Source organism: Megalopta genalis, chromosome 9 (genome assembly GCF_051020955.1).
Source record: "Megalopta genalis isolate 19385.01 chromosome 9, iyMegGena1_principal, whole genome shotgun sequence".
Taxonomy (NCBI): domain Eukaryota; kingdom Metazoa; phylum Arthropoda; class Insecta; order Hymenoptera; family Halictidae; genus Megalopta; species Megalopta genalis.
In genome coordinates, this window is record NC_135021.1 from 15,465,895 (window position 1) to 15,486,884 (window position 20,990).

Below are 20,990 nucleotides of genomic sequence, written 5' to 3' on the forward strand. Positions count from 1 at the left end.
AGTACAAAAAAGAATCAAGAAAACTATGCAGCTCGAACATTTTGTCGAAACGTTGCTGATCATGATTCGGTGTTAAGCATACGGATCGTAATTCTATCTGTCCGGAAGAACTCATTAACTCAATCACCGAACCATTTCGAGATATCCAAGAGCGTAGCTATTTCCGTTAGACCAGTCAACAGTTTAACTCGTTTTCTCCGAAATTAATTAACGCATTAGCGGTTAATGACTTTCAACGAGGTAATAGCAACACACAGAGGGATACCATAACTGATTTGATTTCATTAACGGGACCTAGTTGCATTCTGATCGAACCGATATTACGGTCATTAAAATTCACCGTTATGCCTTGCTTCCTTGGCCGACCAGTTTGATAATTCTCCTAATTCTAATTGCTCTAAATTAACGATGTCAATGGACAAATGTTTTCAAAAATCGGATAGACCTTTGCAAATTTTAAGTGCAACTTTATCATTATGATTTCCCAATAGGTATTGACCAATATTTATTATATATTTATCACCAATATTTAACGGAAAATCGTATTTTATTCATACGTTCAATATTTATTGACGATACATTCAATTTCGAGTAAAAAGAAGACCTTGTTTATGCTTGTATTTTCTATGAAGAAGTAAAAAAATAGAATAGTTCATCTCTAAAAAGACTGACATAAAAATATACATATCTCAAAGCCAATCATCCTGTATCCAAAAAAGAAGGCGGTAATTCCAGGTGAACCACCCTGCATATTATACTTCATCCCTTTAAGGTCCTAAGTCGAGCCAGACTTTACAATGACTCTTGTAGCAATAGTTGTTTATTTGACAGATGTACGTTACATTTTTCAATAGTACCAGTAATTACATAGTACGCGAGAGCCGAATGAAAAATGTTACTATTTTCCAACCGCTTTAAATAGCTGAACTATACGATGCTGTAGCAAGTTACGAAATAGAATAGAAGCGACGCTTTGGACCACAAAGGGTTAATTTCTACCCTTGACAAACCGGAGTGTACAAAGTTGTGGAGAGTTAGCCAGCCTTTTCCTACTGTAGTCTCCTGTGGGTCAGATTCTCTAGCCGTGTATACACGAACAGTATCAGTAAGGGTACAATACATTCAAATAATATAGCGTTTCATAGTAGTCCATAATATGCATTCATATATTCGAATAAACTGAATGTGTCACCAGGATTTCTAGTATGAGAAAGAGTTAGAGCAACAATTATTATGGTTAATTTTAACTTTCTAATTTCGGTTTCATTATATAAATAACTTTGACACTGTGTGACTACAAACTTTGATTACAAAATGATTCAGACATTCAATGTTGGGATCGCTAATGACTCTCGTGTACCAATTAACACCTGTCACTGCAACAGTCTCGATAATTTTACAAAATTAAGGCAAATCATTTAATGAAATTTAAATCGCATTATTTAAATAAATAATCATAATATAAATTTAAATCAAATTTAATTTGTATGGGATCAATTACTTTTTCGACGTTCTTACGTTTCATTGAGTTATATCTTGTTACGCTTTTTATTGAATTATATTCTAATAAAATTAGAAATATCCAATCTCGATCAGCTCAAAAATTAATCGTAACTAATGGCGACGCGGCAGTCGATGCTTTATAAAATGTCGACGATCTGTGACCCTCCACCTTGGTAATTCAAAGAGTAAGGGCAGAGGGTGGTAAGGCTAGAACCGATTAATCAGCGATCGCCACGGATCGAGGGAGCCAAGGTGTCGTAGATTTCTGGCGCGGTGTGAGCCGACGTCGTCAGCGTCGTGGAACTTTATACTCGAGCGTCGCGGCGCCCTCTCCCTGGCTCGACCCCCTCCATATAAGGAGTCGCCTCGTGGTCCGGCGTCGGCCACGCGGCCGAAGCTTCAGCCTCCAGGCTGCCTCTGATAAGGTAGCCTCCTTCCTCGACGTCTCGCAGCCGCCTCCGGCATCGCCAAGGTCTCAAGGAGAGCCAACCCACATTCGTTTATCGCGGCTCCTATTTCGTCGTCGCCGTCGTCGTCGTCGTCGTCGTCGTCGTCGTTGTCGTTTCGCTTCGGCTTCGTCCGCTGCTCCCGTTTCCACAACACAACCCCGTTGCTTGGTGCTTTTTTTATTCACGGACACAGCTGCCACCGAGCCCCCGTCTCGCTTCTCTGATCGGTCGGAAAGAAGCGACGCGATCTCGAGCGGATTTCCGTGTCCGGGAGCCTTTGCGAGATCGTTCGGATTCGAGCCTTCATCCCCTATGTTGCTACCAGCAACTTGCTGCGTTAGTTCTCTTTGGGAAGATGGATCGCTGAGTTTGTTCGCTAGAAGCAGAGTACTTAAGATCCTGCGATTTTCACTCTTGCTTCTAGCCATCAAGCATAAAGATCACATCGGTCAGTCTGAAGATCGCATTTTCATGTATTCGTATTTTGTAATAAATCATAACGGGTCAGACTGATTCTACCTGCAAACAAAACATCTTCACAACTGTCTTTCACCTGGTTGGGTAGAGGGTCCACGGTAAAGAAGCAAGAGTTCAGTTCAGTTTAGTTCAGTTTTATTTTTGTTGCGGTGCTCGAGACCACAAATATCGCCTAATTACACCGTATCTTGTACATCCACAATTTACGTTTCAATTCTTACTTGTTACTCTTAGAATCTTTAAATGGACAATATATCTCTGAAGTTGTATATCGTAATTGTAACGTAAATATCGCTGGTTCCGTGTAACATAACGTAACTAAAAAATAAAAATCGCTGGTCCCGCGTAACATAACCTAAATAAATACAGTGTTGTGAGATTGACAAGTGAGATTCAACATACTTCTTCCTATTGTGTAAATCCTACTCAATTTTCCTCCGGCTTGTAAACAAAAATGGACAATTTGGGAAGAGGAGCTTCGCGGCTCATTTTTATAGTTTCCGATTGTCAACAATTATAAAAACGAGGCGCAAGGCTCGAATAATTTTTGTTTATAAACTGAAGGAAAATTAGGGAGAATTTACTGTACCCCAAACTGTAATCAGACTGTATTATTATCGGCTACATTTTATGTACGATATTTAATATTAAATCCTAATCGCTCTTACAATTATGTGAACTTCAATTTCACGCATTCCCGATATCTATTTCTTTCACCCTTCTCATTTTTATTATCGTAATCTTATGTCTACTGCCTTACTATTCTAACTCCTTTCTTTTCTCTTTCAGGGTGTTCTGTCGATTTAAAAGAAGCAAGGGTGGAAGCGGTTAATGGTTAATGGGAGGATCGCGAAGAAAATTACGAGGAAGTCCGTAAAGAAGATCACGAAGAAAACCACAAATGGTTCCATGAAGAGAGGAAGGTTCAAAAACTCCTTTGATGTAGAGCCAGGGTTAAATGATTAAATTAGGGTGTTAAAAGAATACCAACCAAGAAGAATGAAAACTGTCCAATCATCATAGATTCTAGAAGACATAGGACATCATAATACCTTAGTACTATGCTACAATCGGTACATAGAGCCAGATTGAATCTTGAATTAAAGGGGTGTTGTAGCTTTGGTCGAACACGCTCTACACGTGTCTATCCTAGTTTAGAACGTAAAAATGTACTAGACAAATAAATAATGAATGTGGCAACGAAACGATCGATGCCGAGATGGCGTGAACAGCCACTAACCGCGAAAATTCGCATGACGCCGCAATCGCGTCACCGGTCGTTATAGCGTGCTAACGTTCTCGCGACCATGTGTGTTTGGCTATGCTCGACGCTGGTCACTGGCTAGCATAAACTGATTACTGACAATGCTGGTACGCGTCTTGCTTAATTTATCCTTTGTTATTTAATCACTTATTTCTGTGCTTAACCCCTTCTGGTCCACTGGTGCAGATAACCAACGACACCGAAGAGATTCCGGTCGACGGAAAATCGTATTTTCATTGTCTCGCGCTCCACCCACGAAAGGGTTGCACTTCGAAATGCAACTGTATTTTTTCTTTTTTAATTATAAACGCGAACTATAATATTGACAGTGGGGAGTAAAAAAAAAAAAATAACGGCGCAACAGAGGGCAAAAAGGGCGAAATAAATTGGAGTAGAAATCAAATATTTTTCATGGAAAACCGTGAAATTCGGTGAGAAATGAAAACCCACGTTCCTTTATTACAATGCAAATACAATGCGCGAGAGCCATTTTTGACGATATCGCTGAACGAGTGTTTTAAAAGCAATTTCGATTTCCAATTAACCGTGAATGTTTACTCCGATCGCTTTTAGCTGTCCGTTTCGTTCTCCCGGCGATCGGATGACATCATTCTGTAAAATACTATTTTTCGCAAGCAGACGGTTGCATTGTAAGGAATTCGGAACGGCAGCTTTTCCGGCTAATGTATCGTCTATTATTTATGGCATCGCAGTATCCGCGGGGGACAGCCACGATCGTTTCGAGTGTCGGCGCGCAGGTAACGATCGAATTAAAGGAACCGAGTGACTTGTTGTCATTGCTGCCGGGTGTGTATATTTAGTGCGGTGCCCGCGTAGTAGGGTGGATAAACTTAAATACACGAAATGGCCACAGGGCAGATGTAATCTAGCTGTATCAGCATCGGAAATAACCGAGCCGATCTGCCGGCGTTTGCCACCGGGTTTCTAGCGGCGGCGCGCGCTCTCTTCGACAACAATCGCCGGATTTCCAAAGGCACGAAAGTTGGCTTGCGCACGGTCTGCGATCGCGTGCTCCACTTCGCGGTACCGTACTTAATTAGGTTACGGAGTAAGATAAACAAAGATGGCGACCGGTTGCAACCTCCGCAAGCCCCGGCCGACGAAAAGACACCGTCGTCGTTCTCTGCCAATCCATCGCGAACCGGCGGCGGCGGCACCGTGAGAAATTTTAATTAAATCTTGGAGGGTCCATCAACTTCGGAGCTAGCTGAACTTTTTATCGCGTTACGCGCACCACGCTCGCGGGACCACGGTTTTACGATCCTACCCCGGAGAGATCAGCGATCTATAAGGTGAATGGCGATGGATAGACCGGAATCGCGCTCGTCGCTCAGAACTTTTAATTAAATTGTAAATACCTGCATAGACGGAGCCTTAACCCGATTCTTTAAAGTCCGAACGAAACGGGTAATGGAAGAGGCCTGGGGAATATGTGACGCGGGGAGGAACGGACGGCCCGGAGGAACTTCGCAATGAAGACATTCTTTCGTTTCGCTTGAAACCGACCATTGCGCTCCGTATGACCTGTCTCTCGCGTCTTTTTATTTTCAAATCGGCGAAATTACGAAGACTCTTTCTCAGGAAACGAGGAATCTTTTGTAAATGTTTAAATTATAAGATAAATGGTGATAAGTCTGAATGAATTTAGTCGTTTCGTTTTTTGTGGAGCAACACATCTTAATCGCTTTCTCAGAGCTCGGTAGATTAGTGTTAAAAAGCCCAAGGAACGATAGAGAAGAATCGTTGTTAGAAAAATAGAAACTGTTCAGTAACGAATGATCGATTTGGTTTGAGATGTTCCCGGAAATTTGTAGTAATTAATATCAATAAATGTTTCTTGATATGTGCGATTAAAATTTCAAATCGGTGGCTCTAATAGATTCAACGCGTTGAAAACAGGCACATCAAACGAACACAATTGTATTCGCTTCTCCATGAATTGTCATCATTGGCCGACTCGCCGAAACTCTGTTTCGCGAACAGATTTTAAAAATACAGTAAAAAGATCTTCTTCCCAAATTGTCCATTTTTGTGTACAATCTGGGAAGCGTCGATTAGGGAGAATTTACTGTATCACGAAGACTGAGATTATGTATTATGTTTTTGTACGGGAGCATACTTTTGTCGATTCGCAAACAGACGAGCGTGGGGAATGATTAATAGAGATCTCGCTTGGCAACGATCTCGATCGGCTGGGCTCACTTTTCTCGCGGGACTTTCGAACGTTTGCGCGCCGTTCTTCTCTATTTTCTATGGCTCGAACCGATCGTCTCGTCTGTTGGCACTCAATTCGGCTTTATTGTAAGGAAACCGAAATCAGTTTAGCACGCCTTTGCAATTTACCACCCGTCACACAGTCGAACACTCCCGCGGTGATAAAATAAAATGGATGTATGAAAACTCCCACGGTTTTGCAGGAGAGCGTCTGATTTCAAAATCTCAGGCAGAGAAAATTGTCTTGCATCGATCAGCTGACTCTTTGCGAGAAACATAGAATATATGATAACGCAATTTATTTTTGCTGCTGCACTCGTTTTCTTACCAATGTTCGCGTGATCTGTCAGAGTGCAGGCTTTGCTAAATAAACAAGTTCGCATGCTATAATTAACGCTAAACCTACCGAACTCTGAAAGCACTAACGTGTGTCGCTTGGTAAGAATGACCAGACCGAATGTTTCTAAACTTCTCATCATTTTTATTACAACACAAGCTTGAACAAGCGAACTCGTTCAATCGTTTCCTGAGCAAGTGTCTTCGTATTTTCAACGATTTCAATCGGCATGGTCTGAATTAATATTAAACAGAGAATCATGCTACATCAAATCGAACGATCGATTTAATTTCCTTGAGAAGCGTCTATAAGTCTGAAATTTTTCGCACAGAAGTATCAGGGTCTCGACGTCCCATCTGAAAGGACAGGTATCAATCGTTAATCGACTTACGTCAGCTCGTTTTAGGGGATGTCGAGGCCACTAACAATGGGAGATGTTTGCTCCCCATTATTTGCCGCGTTTATCGCAAACAGTAAAAGATCGCCGGTTCAGGATAACGGGCGGTAATCGTTCCAGTGCTCTTCGGAAGTTAGGCGAGCTTGCACCGACCCTCCGCTCCCCAGAGCTCATCCAGCATGCAAAGTTATTCCACGCCTTGTGCATGAACGGTTAAAAACGGGTGGCCAGTTGCTCATGAATCTCCAGTAAGTTCTTCAATAGTTCAATTAGTTCGAGCAACTTCGGTCGGTGGCAGTTAATTGGCCTACTTAGATCATCCACGCTAATTGAATCGCTCTCGACCCAGGCGGTGATTATTGAATCTCACGTAACTCCTCGAGATTGGGTTTCAACACACTCCACGCATCAATATCCTATACAGAGTCTCCCTCTTTCTCTCTCTCTCTTTCTCTTTTCCCCTCTCTTTTGTTCATTTCCCCGATTTTCAATTAAAAGTATACGCTGTTTTTCGATTCCGCTAAAACGCCGTTCGCGCACAACGATCTGGGTTATCTCCTGTGCCTTTCGTAAGGAGACAAAAGATGTCAAGCACACAGAGGATTTCAGGCGAATTCCCTTTCCCCCATTAGACGCGGAGCTTTATCCAGGCTGCGAGTGTAATTTTAGCTACTCGGAAATAGCAGTTTATTCGGCAGTGTATCAGCCCGCTCTCGCGAACCTTTTCACATTTCGTTTTTGTTTCCCTTCCGGCGCGCGTTCGCAGCTCCGGCCCAAAGGAACGAGGAAAATGGAAGTGTATTTTTAACGGTCGGCTGGAAAATCTCGTGACCCGCACTCGCGGTCGAATACCAGGACCGGAAATTGCACGGAATTTCGGTGAAATCGCACCGCGAGTCCTCCTCGGTCTCCGCGGATCGCGCAACTATCCATTTTCGCTCTTCTCCCGCGAGCTTTCGGAAATGTCCTCTTGAAAAAGGTGAAAAGGATGGCGCGCTATAGAAAATCTCTGATAACAGTGTTTGATCCCATTAGTGGAGCAGAGAAAGATGGAATCGATACTAAAATATTCGTCTATAATAAAAATAAATATTTGTCTACAACGATGGATATCGCATTCTTCATTTTAGAACGACCGAAATTCCATCGAGTCCATCGATTCGCGGCATTTTTCAGGGAAAGCCATGTCTCCAGTTTTCATTCGTTATATGATGCCAGAACATCCGAGTACGAAATGAACGTGGATTGCGAAATGCAAGATTGCAAGTTCTGAAACGAGTTCAGGTTTATCATCGATCCATTGTTTCGACGAGATCCTGACGGCATAACCCTTTGCACTCGAAGCCATTTTAACTCTCGACCTTTCTTTTAAGCTAGAATATTTTCATACGTTCTCGATTCTTTATTCTCTTTTCGCCTGTAGAATTTAAAACAACCACTAACATAAAAGCTGTACAACGCTAAATCCAATACAGTTTTATCTTACTTGTATTTACACACGCGACAGCTGCACTTTTAACAGTTTAAAAAATCGAAACAAATTTGATAGCCTAAAGATGACGTTGGAACGACGAAAGCGTCACCGCTCGTTTGCAAAGCGTGCGATATCTCTCAAAGTGGTAACTTTTGGCGAACGGTAAAAATCCAATGTGTCTGTACAGTTTCGCGAGTTACCGGAAGCACGAAGATCGATTGTCTTCGTCACGAGCGTGTGTACTGTAATGTTATCGCATCATCCACGAGAATCGACGAAAACATTGAACGTTCGGTAGGCAATTGCCGAGGGCGGCTCGTCTTCGCCACGTGAAAACTCCTAATCAAGGTATTCAAAATTCGCCTATCCCTTCCAATCCTGTCTCTCGCATCTCGTCTCTCCGCGAGTCGGCGATCGTATAGGCAGGCGTAAAGACAAGCGTATAGGCAGGCGGCGGATAGGCACGCGGGGGCGTAACGCACACCGGCGAAAAGGGGTCCACGGGAAAAGCGGGCGATCCACCGTGCGGGATCTAAGAAGGGACGAAAATAGTAGCGGTGCCAGGATCGTATTCACGCTCGCGCCCCACGGACGTGGATCTGCTTTCTATTAATAGCGGGGAACGAAAGGGAGCGCGATCGAGAGTCGGCCTCCGCCGCATAGGCATCGTCCCGAGTCTTGGTGCTGTCCAGACTCTGCCCGCAGGACTTCAGAGCCGCTCGAGCTGTCGCGGACTCCACATTCCACCAGCAAAAGCTCTCTCTCTCATCGTGCGTGGCCTGTCGTTGGAAGCATCTGTTGCTCGGCTGGTGCCCCGAGGCGAACCCTCATACCACCACATACACACACTCTCCCACCCACCCACACCACGTCCACACACATAGCCACACATTCACACCGTTCGAGTGTAAGTTTCATTACTTTTTCATTAGTGCTGATTTACGATAGCTTGCCTTCGCGAGCACGGGCCCCCCGGGTGGCATGATTCGAGTGATCCGACCGGGAATCGCGCGTTCTACGATCTAGCCGTGCACGGTTCGATTTAGTGATCGATCGGTCAAGTGAGTCCCCGCCTCCTCTTCCTCATCTTCGGCTTCGCCTTCGTCTTCGTCTTCGTCGCCACCTTCGTCCTCCGGTTGCTGCGAGAACAGAAGTGTGCACAGTGAAATACTAGAACTCCTAAAATCCGAATGGACGCTGCGAACCCGAGGATCCGGAGATATCCTGCTGACTCGTCCACTCCGAAAGGTTCAGAGATCGACCTCCAGGTGACCAACTATCGACCGGGTCGAAGGACCTGCAGGGATTCCTGTGCAGTTCGACCCCCGATCGTTTAGGCTCCAGGGAGTAAAACGGGTTCTTAGTGATCGGTAGCGCGGAAGATCGGCGGGAGAGACGGTAATCGGCGAGCAGTGAAGAGGAAAGTTCCCCGACTTGTGACCCGGGCACCGTATCTATCGATGTTTTGGTGAAGACAGACGGAAACGCGCGGGCTCCGGGTCCGCGGTTTCTAAATATGGCGCGTGGCGCCGCGATTGCTATGGCCGCGAGTCGGATGTCCCGTTTCGAGGCATCCGCGAGTGACGCGGACAATTATGTAATGTTGTTCGTTGTTCGATGCGTGTCGCGTTGCACCCACGCCCGCGGAGGGAGACTCTCTAAACGTTCCCGTGCTTCCTTCGCTGAGATCTACTTTTAACTTCTCCCGATTCGGCGTCCCGACGCCGAGATCCGGCCGGCGGATCTTCATCTCGTCGTTATTCCGCGCGGACCTGATAAATGCCGGGGGGGTTGAAGGGATCGTAGGATCGGTTTCACGAGGGAAAAAAGTTCGGTAACGAAGACGAGATCGAGGAGGAGGAGGAGGAGAGTCTCTAGCGGAGGGAGGTTTTTGATATAAAGAGGGAGAGAGAGGGAGAGAAAGAGGGAGAGAGAGAGAGCGAGGGAGAGAAAGAAGAAGGCTAGATGAACGAAGGGAGAGAGCGAGAGAGAAGAGTAGAGAGTCGGTTTTCTAAAATTAGAGCGACGAGGAAGAGAAGGGGATGGCTCCTTATAGAGCTTGCGACGCCGAGCTTGCGGCCAGGGTTAGCAAACTGGCACTCTCTTTCTCGTCTCAGAATATCGGATTACCTTTGCACCGGTGCATCGTCTCGCCCCTTCGACTTCCTTTCTTTTCTAGCTGTTTCTTTCTCGAGCGCCGGCAAGGTTCGATCTATGCGAGACCGCCACCCTCGACCACAACACCCCTCTTTCTTTCTCTCTCTCACTCTCTCTTTCTCACTCTTTTTCTCAAGCATTTTCGTCGCGGCTCGGTTTATTTGATAATTAAGCGAGGCTATCGTGTGGCGCCTGGCGCAAATCGGACGATCGGGCAGGAACTCGATTTTCTTTTTATTCATAATTTCTCCTAGTGACCCGGTGCTTGCTTCACCCGGAAACGAACGCGACGTGTGATCGTGGTTCAGGTCGGGAGCTGATCAATGTAAGTCCTGTTGCTGTCTGCAGTTAGAGACTTCTTCGGATTGCTATCTTGGTCGTTCACGAGTCTCTGAACGAAATTATTAGCTGCGGGAAGAACGCATTTGAAAATGCAGTCGCTACGATCAGATGCTAGATCTTGGACTCGGAAAATGTAACTCTTTTCTGTTCGGGAACATATTACCGTTTTTCATGATCTTTAAACGGTCTTTACAACTTATTAATTATATTACAGAGTAACTAAACAGCAGATAATACTGAGAATTCGTTAAAAACCTCGAGCTGCAGCTGTGATTCCAAACACGACCTGGGACAGCATAATCGAGCATTGTATTTTGCTGGTCGTCGCTCTGAAGCGAACCATGACAGGAATGATACTGATCGTTGAAGAGCTTGTGTACTTTAGATTACATTCGAATTGTACCCGGTTTTAGAAAACTCGACAGTCTCGGTTGTTACGTCGAGAAACTTACACTGATCGGCTTCCGAACCTTCCAAATAGTCGAGGCTCTCTCGTTAACCTCTTTCCTTGCAACCAATTAGCGTCAGACTCGCGATGATGCTTTTAAACGCAATGCACAAAGCGTGTACCTTATTAAATTTTTTGAATCTGGAATCAAAAAGCAATGTTCTGTTGTGCATGTTTAATCCTTCGAGAAAACGAAGGCGCGCGAAAATTGCTATTTTCTTAGAAGAAGTTGGAAATTCGAATAAACGATAAAATAAGAAGTTCTAGTTGCAAGGTAAACGAAAAGGCGAGGGGTTCAGGAGATAGAACGTTCGAAATTAGACGTTCGAAAAAGAAGATCGAGGTTCGATCGTGTCGGTGTCGCGAGGTCGCGAGATTGAGTGCGAACCGATCGTGGAGGAGTGCATGATCTAGGCTGTGCTAATCGGCGCTCTGTTTCCGTGTTGCAGCACCTTAACCGCCCGCAAACATGTCTGACGACGAGGAACAATACTCGTAAGTATTGCCACCGGTCTCCGGAAGAGAGCCAAGTTTTTCGAAGTGTAATCGGATCGAAGTCCCGACATTCTCCGCCGCCCACGATTCAATCTTCGCGCGGCTTCCTGCTCGAGATTGCCTCGGGAACAAAAGAGCAATAAGAGAGGAGAAATAGGGAAGTTCGATAAATCGAACGAGCGAATGCTACGTAAGCGGGGCGCACGTGTGCCGGACGAGCCATTGAGAAACGGTCGCCGGTCGTCGAGCGGCTGGGAATGTCGGTGATATTTCAGCGAGAGCGTAGAATATCTTTGAGCAGAAGCTAGGGAAGCTAGGGAAGCGTCTCGATGGATCTTTAGGTGTTTCTTAGCAGATATCGTTCTCGTCGATCCACGAGGATCACCGAGACCCCCCGCGCCGATCGTTCTCACACCACGAACAATATACCCGACAAAACGAATTGCGTACACGTAAGATGAAAGACAAAGGAACAACCCTCCTGTGCTGTTCTCTGTGGCTCGCAACGTGCCACCCCCACCCCCCAACCCCTACAAACCCCTTGAATTTTGTCGTGGAAGTACATATTGCCCACCATCCAAGCCAGCCCCCAGTCACGTGCCTTTTGTCTAGAAGCGTTAACCGTTGCACGATATCACCCTCGAAAACGTGATCGCACGCTGATAACGCGTCTCATCGCTCTGTCTCTTGAACGGCTCGATCGCGTAACGTTTCGTAGCGGCGGTTTTCAAACGTCATCAGTTTCCGACGCCCGACACACGCGATAGCTATTAGGTTGTCCGAACACAGTTCGTTTTTAATCTTTCGTGTGGATTCAATGAAACGGACTCTGGGAAATGTGAAACGAACTTTCCGAAGAAACTATAGCTTGTTCGAAAACAATCAACTAGGTTGTTCGGAAAGTTCGTTTCACATTTCGTAGAGTTCGCGTTTCATTGAATTCACACAAAAGATATGAAACGAACTTTCCGAACAACTTAATAATTATATCACATCGACTTTTTTAGTTATTTCATTTGATATTGCTGCGTATGCAGAGATTCTTCAATAAAATACTCCGTCTATTTCGTTTCGTACTGCAGGTTTCGCGAATCAAATTGGCCTCGAATAACGTGTTTACAGATCTAGTTCACGTATTTTATTGACTCTGTTGTAATAACAGATTGTCACGGTTATAACATGAATATGCATATGAAATTACCAAGCAACAACTGCGAGAGAACCATTACCAATAAGCTGTGTACACTATTTAAACAACTATGTTACGGTCATCGTTGTACGCAGCAAAATTCCGAACTTCCAAACGATAAATTTTCATTAACCAGTTAGCTGTTGCAATCCCTTTTGAAAGGTTATTGTTATTGCAGGTTACTGTAATTGTACTGTATATGCTTGATTTTCTTTGTATTTTGTTTAAATAGAACACTTCTATAAAATATATAATTTAATAAAGAATGTCAGAGTAGCAGTTTTCTCCCTATAATTGACGCTTAGATCGTGCACAAAAATGAATAATTTTGGAAGAGGAGGTACGATTATTCGAGAGTCTTCGAGTTCGTCTTTTATAGTTACCAATTGCCAACAACTATAAAAACGAACCGCGAGGCTCGAACGATCGTATCTCCTGCTTCCAAATTGTCCATTTTTGTGCACAATCTAAGCGTCGATTAGGGAGAATGCTCGTCAAAAAAACAGCTAACTCGATAATTCGATATCCATTCGAAAAGCTCGAAGAGTTGATTTTGATCGCGAAGAGCTGAATTGGATCGGAAGAAGTGAAATTTGATTGGAAAAAGTTGAACTTAATTTGCAAGAGTTGAATTTGTCGTGGAAGAATTGAATTCGGTACAGCGTGAATTATATCCGTGAAGAATTTCAATTGGATTCGCAAGAGCGTGAATTTGAAACGCGAAGCTTGCGTAGCGAAATTGAATAGCTCGAGCCTGAAACATCGTAATTAAATCGCGCAAGGGAGGTTAAGGTTGAAGAATCTCCGTGGAATTCCGGCGAGATAAAAATCAAAATTGTTCCGCCGGTTAGATAATTCGGTCTATTTCGGAAACGTGAAAATTCCGTCCGGGTGGGGGGACATTGTGTACATCAACGGATGATTCATCCGGTTGGATCCGCTTCGATCTATATTCAGTTGGGTGGACAGACGGGTCCAAAAATGTCGAGATAAGACACAGACGTTTCACGGCTCGTGCATATTAGATCCCCGGCGTGCTCCCTTATTTAGACACCGTGAACTTTCATGAATACGGGACGAGCCGGTTAATTATTCAGACACCGCGAGAAACGCGTTTTTAGCGCGGCCGATCATGTGACACGCTCGCCCCCACCCCACCCCACGCCCCGCGCACCCCACCCCACTTCATTGTCTTATTTATTCTCTTCGTTCGTTCTTGATTAAAACGTTACCCCGTGGAGCTGTGACTACTCACTGTCGATGAATTCTCGATATCTTGTGCATAGCTAATCGTACAAAATGTCGTTCGTACCGGCTAAAATTATTCGATCGAACGTATCGAGTGTCCGTCGTTAGAATTATTCTGTACACTTGACGCGAATCATTTTTTTTATTAACGTCGAACGCTAGTAAATTAATCACATTCGTTATTCACAGAATATGCGATTTTAATTGTGCGAACAGGCACGTTTTGGCGATCTTTGTCGATTGAAGTTTAGTATTCTCCATTTTGCGTAATGGAAGATGGTTATTTTGAGCTTGTTAAAAAGACAGGACTTGTTGTTCAAGTCTTTTTAAACATCCTTTTCTACCGTAGAATATTTCAGGTTTCTGATAAATGCTCATGCATTTCTTTCGACGATCATATTCACAGTTCTGACTGAATAATTTTAGCTGGAGGTAGAATATTTTTAAGACAATTAAAAGCGAGCAATTCTGAGCTATCACGCAACGCATTAATTCAATCATTTTTTAATGTAATATACTAATGCTTTTCCCGTGACATGTTCGACACTAACGATAAATATACTGAGCGCTAGAAGTCGCTCAATTTTTCTTACAAGATGTGCTTGAACAAAAGATTGAGTGAATTATAATCATAGCGGCGTAAGTCACGTTTCAAAAATTTTGATTTATTTCTTGAAATGTAATTTATACACGTCAAAATGTTAAGAAGGCGAGTCAAATAAATTATAAAGTTACTAGGAATTAATTCAACTCTAAATAATCTGAACGATAAATGTCAGAAAAAAATACACATGCTAGTAAACAATAACATTCTAATGCGATTCTAACCGACTCAATTGTAAGTTGAACAATTTAAAAACAGTTATTTGCTCCGCGGTTCGATTTCGTTAGAATTAATCCGTCGCAGTCGAACTCAGACGCTTTTATTTGTCACGACGACATTTTAACGACGTTCTTGAAATATCAGAATATCCGGTTATCGAGATTTCTCGATAATTTCGTCGATGGTCGCAGCTCTGTCCCCCGTGGCCCTGTTCACCACCTGTGTACCCGTTTCGCTAACGAACAACGTTTTCCATTTTCTCTTTTACAGCAGCGAGGAGGAGGTGGTCGAGGAAACGTAAGTGTCCGCCGCTAATAACCGAAATAATCCCGTGTTACCCAATACAGCACATTACTAACGTCCATGTTCTCTCGTTTTCTCATTCCAGGAAGTAAGTTCCAGAGGCTTGTCTACGTTTAGACGTCTGCCACTACCGCGCGCAGAGTCGCAGAGCGCGGAATTCTCCGGAGACGTTTTTTTCTCGTTTATTCTCATTATTTTTCGTTTTCCGTCGGATCCCATATTTTTCCCGGAGCTTCTCGACGCTCCCCAGGTTCGCCGTCGGCCGATCCCGAGTTTTCTTCGCGATCTCCCAATTTCTCTTTGACGATCGACCACGTTCCCTTCTGGAAATCAGGCTTCCGCGCCGCACACTTCGAGAGAGATCGTTCTTACCTCCCGCCTTCCCCCGTTTTTCAAACCGCGAACACCATTTTTTTCCTGTACAAGGCTCGTTAATATTCGCACGCTTTTCACCAGAAAATGACCTTTGCGTAGAATCGATCCGAATGACCCGGGTTATTCGGAGCAATAACGAAGCCGACGATGCGCGGAGGAAATTACAACGACATCGGATAGGGGCTCGGAATTTCCAGGATATGTTCTGCAGTTTTGCGTCGGTTGCATTCGCTGGTTGGCGAGAACGAGTATATCTGTAACACGTTTTCCTTGTCGTTGCTCTTTGCAGTAGGAACGCGATGGGTAGACAGTGATTTCTTATTTTTAGCCGCCGCGGTACGTCCGGAGGATTTCATTGAAATCGTTCGATAAAGTAAAACAGAACAGAACGATGCAAGTGATTTTTCAAAGCCCGGCGAAACTGCGATTTACGACGTCTTCGCAACGATTTATAACGTCGGCCGATTTCCATAAAATTTTCGGAATGCGAGCAACCGACGCGAATCTGCAGAACACGTCTGGCGAATTTACGATATTAGCCCGAATGAAAAAGTTATGTAACTTTTGCAGTTCGAATTTCCTTTCTACGTGATCCGGTAAACAGAAGTCGTTCGGTCCAGATGCGAAACAGTTGTTCCCCTGTCGAACGTGTTCGAATATTAACAGCCGCGACTGGGTTTATTCGCGGAGCTTCGGACTCGACGAATAGATCGTTCAGAAGGTTCCGAATGGTTTTTCGGAGGTGTATCGGCGAATTGGCTTCTAATAATAACGAGCGTGAGCGTGTTCACGCGATTTCGTCGAGGTGATCGCGTGCCCGTCGCGATCATTCAGGCGTCACAGAGTCGCGGAATGGTTTTTTCAGCGGCAAACCTTGTGCAACTTTTGCGATCGCAGGCACACCGCCACTGACAGGCCTGCACGCCCCGAACAAACCACGGTTAGAATTAGAACGGACATTTTCACGAAAATAGGACGCTCGGTTGGACGGTCTCTGTTCTCTTGAATAACGGATAATGATAGACCGGAATCTTTTTTATTTCTGGAGCGGTTCGTCCCTTCGAAGTACTTTCACAGATCTTGAAGCAGACGTTCGTGAAATCAACTCGATTCAAAATCCGGGCTACTTTTAACTTCATCTTGCGTTTCAATTAGGATTTAAAACGGACAGAATAGAACGGACGCAAATATGCGTGAGATTAACTTGATTCGAAATCTCGAGTATTTTTCTAGCTTCTTCTTGTTTCAATCAGAATTCAAAACGCGAACGGAATAAAATGAAAAAAGAAACATTCGGTGGGAACCACTCGTTTGAAAATATATAAACAGCATAGTATTATAGAAACAGATATTAATATTGAATCAAGAATTTTTCAGTTAATTAAATATCGGTGGAAGTAGTAAACCAAATATTGATATCGGTAGAAAATATATTCAATAATAAATATTGATTTTAGAGTCAGTGTATCTACATAGGATATACAATTTCCAAAAATATGAAGAGTCCACAGAAGCAGAAGATTGCGCGCAAGTATCGTTCGCTGAAAACGCTATTATAATTCCCCTTACCGAAACATGGGCCCGCAGAGTAAACTCGGCAAAAATTCCATCTGCAGAGCTCTGTTATTACAGTACTTCGCGGCGTTTCAAAAAATTGTTCAAGCTTCCAGAAAAACCGTCCGTGAAAAATCACGTCGGCGGTGCTAGAGTGATCTCTCTCGAACCACCGTTAAAATTAGCTCAGCCGTGGTTCTCTCACGAAAATAGAGCAGACGAATGGCGCGGCGTGTGTTCGAACGTGTGTATCTAGTTACATATTAATTCACCGATGTCATAAGCCCGGATCTCGGGATCTTCGAATGGACGCGATCGAACCGAACGAAGGCGGCCCATTCGTTTGCAGGAAACACGCAGTAAACAAGACTCGAATGATTCCGTGACGCGGCGATCGGTTGTCCGGGCGGTTAATGATCGGACAAAGATTTAGGATAGAAAAGGAATTATTGGGGAGTTTGTCCCGAATCTCGAAAGGGACGATTCTCGGCGGATTTTGTGGAAAATTAATCGGACCCGCCCCGCAGCCGATTCCGTCCGACCGGTCGACGTCAATCGAATATACCGGTCGTTCTCTCTTCGACAGATTTTCTTTTCTCTGATCTTCGTTTCTCTGTTTTGTTTTTTCAATCTGCCTCTCTCCAATCTACTCCCCTACGCCCGAAAATCTCCACAATACAATACACAAAATATATACCAACCGATCGATCGAAATCACCATCGACCGAACGAACGACCGACGCGAATCACAAATACTCGAAAAATCGAAGGCAACCGGAGAGGAAGATCGAGTAAGTTTTTTCGCCGGCAAACACACTGCACAAAAATCGCCTGCTCTTGCGCGGGCAAACAAAGCTGTGTTCACTTCTCTCTGTTTCTCTACTCTGTTTACTTTTATTTTTGTCACTATTTTACTTTTGTTTCTGTTTCACCTTCTTCACTGTTAATCGTCTAACAAACGTTGTTATTTGTCTTGTCTTCCACGGGTTGTTCGGTTATCTGTTCGTCTGCTATTCCGCTCTTACAATTCTGTTCACTGGTTCGCTATTCACGCAATGTGTTTCTGACTTTTTTCATTATTTTTTCTCTCTCCTCTCTGTTCCACTCTTTTTGTTCACCTTTTTTTTTGTTTTGTCACCTCTCTACTTCTACTTCTACTTCTTCTTGTTTATACTTCCTCTATGTTGTTGGTGTTTTATTTTTGATTTTTGATTTTGACACACGTATACCAGACAGCTTTCGTTGCGAGATCACTGTTGCTCTGTACACTGTTTTCTTTTTGTGTACGCTCGCATTCACGTTGAAATATCGTATGGACGTACCACTCTCTAATGAGACGCGTTCGCCGATCGTGAGGATTTTGTTTGCGCGCGATGTTCCTTTGACGTCTCGACTGAATATTTCGCAGCCAGCCGTCCGTCCCTAATATCAATTAACAACTCCGTTTCTTCGATCACGGAATTCAATTTCAGAGCTCCGGAAGTTTTTGCTAACGAACCTCCGTTTGGTACAGCAACGAAAAATGTCAAAACTCGTTCTCGAGTTTGATACACTGCAAGTTCGATTTTTTCGGAGATTTAATTTTGCAAACGACAGGATCTCGTAATTTTTTAATTTCAAATGTATCAAGTTTCTCCAATTCGAAATTTGTAATTTCAATATATTAAATTTAAATATTTCTCGATTTAAACAAATTTTAATTCAAAAATTTTCAATTAAATATTTTTAATTTCAAATCTTTTATTTTTAAATTTGACCTAACGAACCTCGATACAATAAATTGATAGTCCCCGTATTTTTAGTGTTTTTATTACCGAGTTCTCTCTTACGTGGAACTTTCGGTCATTTTATTCTGCAAATGTCAGAATATGTATTTAAAACTCAATTCAATTCTAATTAATTTTAAGCGTAGACGTTTTAGTCCGTTTTAGAATTCTCTACATGTTCGACTTTGAATAATTTCAATATTTAAATCGTGGAATATATTTTCAGACTCAAAAGTTCTCGATAATGAACTTTAATACAGTACATTAAAGATCTGGATACTTACATTGATTTTTGTATTTTCGATGGTTCTTAAGTGCCCCCCCCCCCCAAGATCATTATATATATTGAATCTCAAGTCTGCGGATCTTTATGCAAACTAAAAATTAATTGCATTTATTGCAAGCGAGGAAAACTGTACTTTTAATGCACTTTTAATTTTCATATTTTTTTAAAATGTCACTTACTCCTTTCACATTCGAAAACGTTAAAAATTGGGCTCATACAAAATGGTCGCCGAGACTCGAAGGAACCTTTCGCCATACAAAATCGTAATCACGGAATTCGGAAAGAGCTGTCGATCAGGATCTTGATCACTCGCAACGAACGTCTAACGCAATGATCGTCTGACAAAATATCCGCGGGTCCATATTTTTCGGATCAAGCGTTCAACCAGATCATGGCCATAACAGCCGCCATTGTACACAGGCTCCAGATCGGGGCCGGATAGTTCTGTGCCATTTTTCCGCCACGCAAGCAGTAAACGTTGTACATAGACGCGACTAATTCCTGGTAATTGGTGCGGAGAGGGTGATTTTTCGCGACGGTGACGTTCCCAGCGTGCTCCGTTTTTAACGGCCACTAACGTTATTTATTAACACGCGCGGCGGCCGCTTTAAAAGCTTCTTTGGCCGTTGTTCTCCAACATCGTTACCCGCCGCCGCCGCCGCCACTGCCGCAGTCCCACGGGATCCTTAGGTGGAATTTTCCGAAACGGGATTGTTCCCGTTGCAAATGGAATTTTCGAGTTAAATGCTCCGCGCGATCCGACGCTCGCTCGTCTCCGTCGTTGACGATGAAAAATCACCTCTTCCACTCTGGCGTTGGAAAAGCGAATATCGTGCCGTGCTGGTGTCGTCCCTCACTTTTCTCTCTTTCTTCCTCGCAGTTTTGTTCTTTTTTCTACTCTGTTTCTGTCTCGTGTTCCTTTTGAGCCGCACTTAAAATTATTGTCCGTAGATCGCCAGTAGCCTGTACACGTGCCACACTACCGAGTTGTTAGCCTGTACTTTATGCTGTCTCTCCTCGCCGTACTTTGCCTCCGAGACAATTTTTCCCTTCAGATTCTATTTTCTCTCATACTTTTCTCGGATTTCTTATTTTTTTCTCTTTTTTTTTTATTATTATCACCGAGCGAGAGGAAGTCGATTTTTGTCTCTCTTGTTTCTCCAATTCTTTTCTCGCTCGTGTTAGTTTCTGTTTCTCTCTCACTCTCACTCTCTCTCTCTCTTTCTGTTTCTTTCTCTGTCATTTTTTGTTCTTGATCTAGTCTCTTCGCCACCGATAACTCATTTTTGTCCTCCATATGTTTTTTCTGCTGACGTTGGTTTTATTATTATCGTCGTCGTTGTCGTCGTCGTCGGAGAAGAGATTTTATCGGCGCGCACGTGAAGTGCAGCGAGGCTCTATGTGTTTTACGCGAACACATACATACGTACATACATTCATATATATATATATACATACATATATGTACATACACACACACGTTTCTCTGCGTGTCGATTTTCTTGGCGTCTTTTTGCCGATTTTCATTGTTCAGTTTCTGTCTCGTTTTTTTGTTCCCGTTTTGTCGCTACTGGTTCGTCCCATTTTTTGGGTGCTGTGTCGATGTTGTTGTTGTCGATGGTCAAACGAGTTTGTCTCTATCGCTGCCACCCCCAACCCGTACAGCCCTCTTTGTCCCTCCGCAAACATGAAATCCGACATACGCACACGAATCCTTTCGAATGGACATGAAAATTGCGGGTGTACGCACGTGCGCCGATCGAAAAGCGAAACGACCGAGTTCGTGCGACTGGTTCGAACGTTTCTCGCCTCCAATTAGTTCGTAGAAGAAAAAGAAAATTCGTGTCTATTGTTATACATCGCTGGAT

General features: G+C 43.7%; 1 protein-coding gene and 1 long non-coding RNA gene across 12 annotated transcripts in view; one reads left to right on the top strand and one right to left on the bottom strand.

Annotated features, from left to right (window-relative positions):
• Window positions 1–20,990, bottom strand: part of LOC143260012 (uncharacterized) — a 45,816-nt gene that overhangs the window by 4,968 nt on the left and 19,858 nt on the right. The window lies entirely within an intron of this gene.
• The window catches only part of TpnT (troponin T, skeletal muscle), a 28,904-nt gene continuing 16,669 nt past the window's right edge, over window positions 8,756–20,990 (top strand). For 2 of the 9 annotated variants that reach the window (XM_033471853.2, XM_033471855.2), the window contains exons 1-3: window positions 8,759–9,043; window positions 11,533–11,578; window positions 17,841–17,861. In XM_033471853.2, coding sequence (XP_033327744.1) covers window positions 11,553–11,578; window positions 17,841–17,861 — 47 coding nt within the window. In that variant the 5' untranslated portion in view covers window positions 8,759–9,043; window positions 11,533–11,552. Of the gene's footprint in view, window positions 9,044–9,387; window positions 9,405–10,233; window positions 10,342–11,532; window positions 11,579–17,840; window positions 17,862–20,990 lie in introns of those variants that run through there. The other 7 variants (XM_033471856.2, XM_033471858.2, XM_033471857.2 and 4 more) reach the window with 5 other exon arrangements.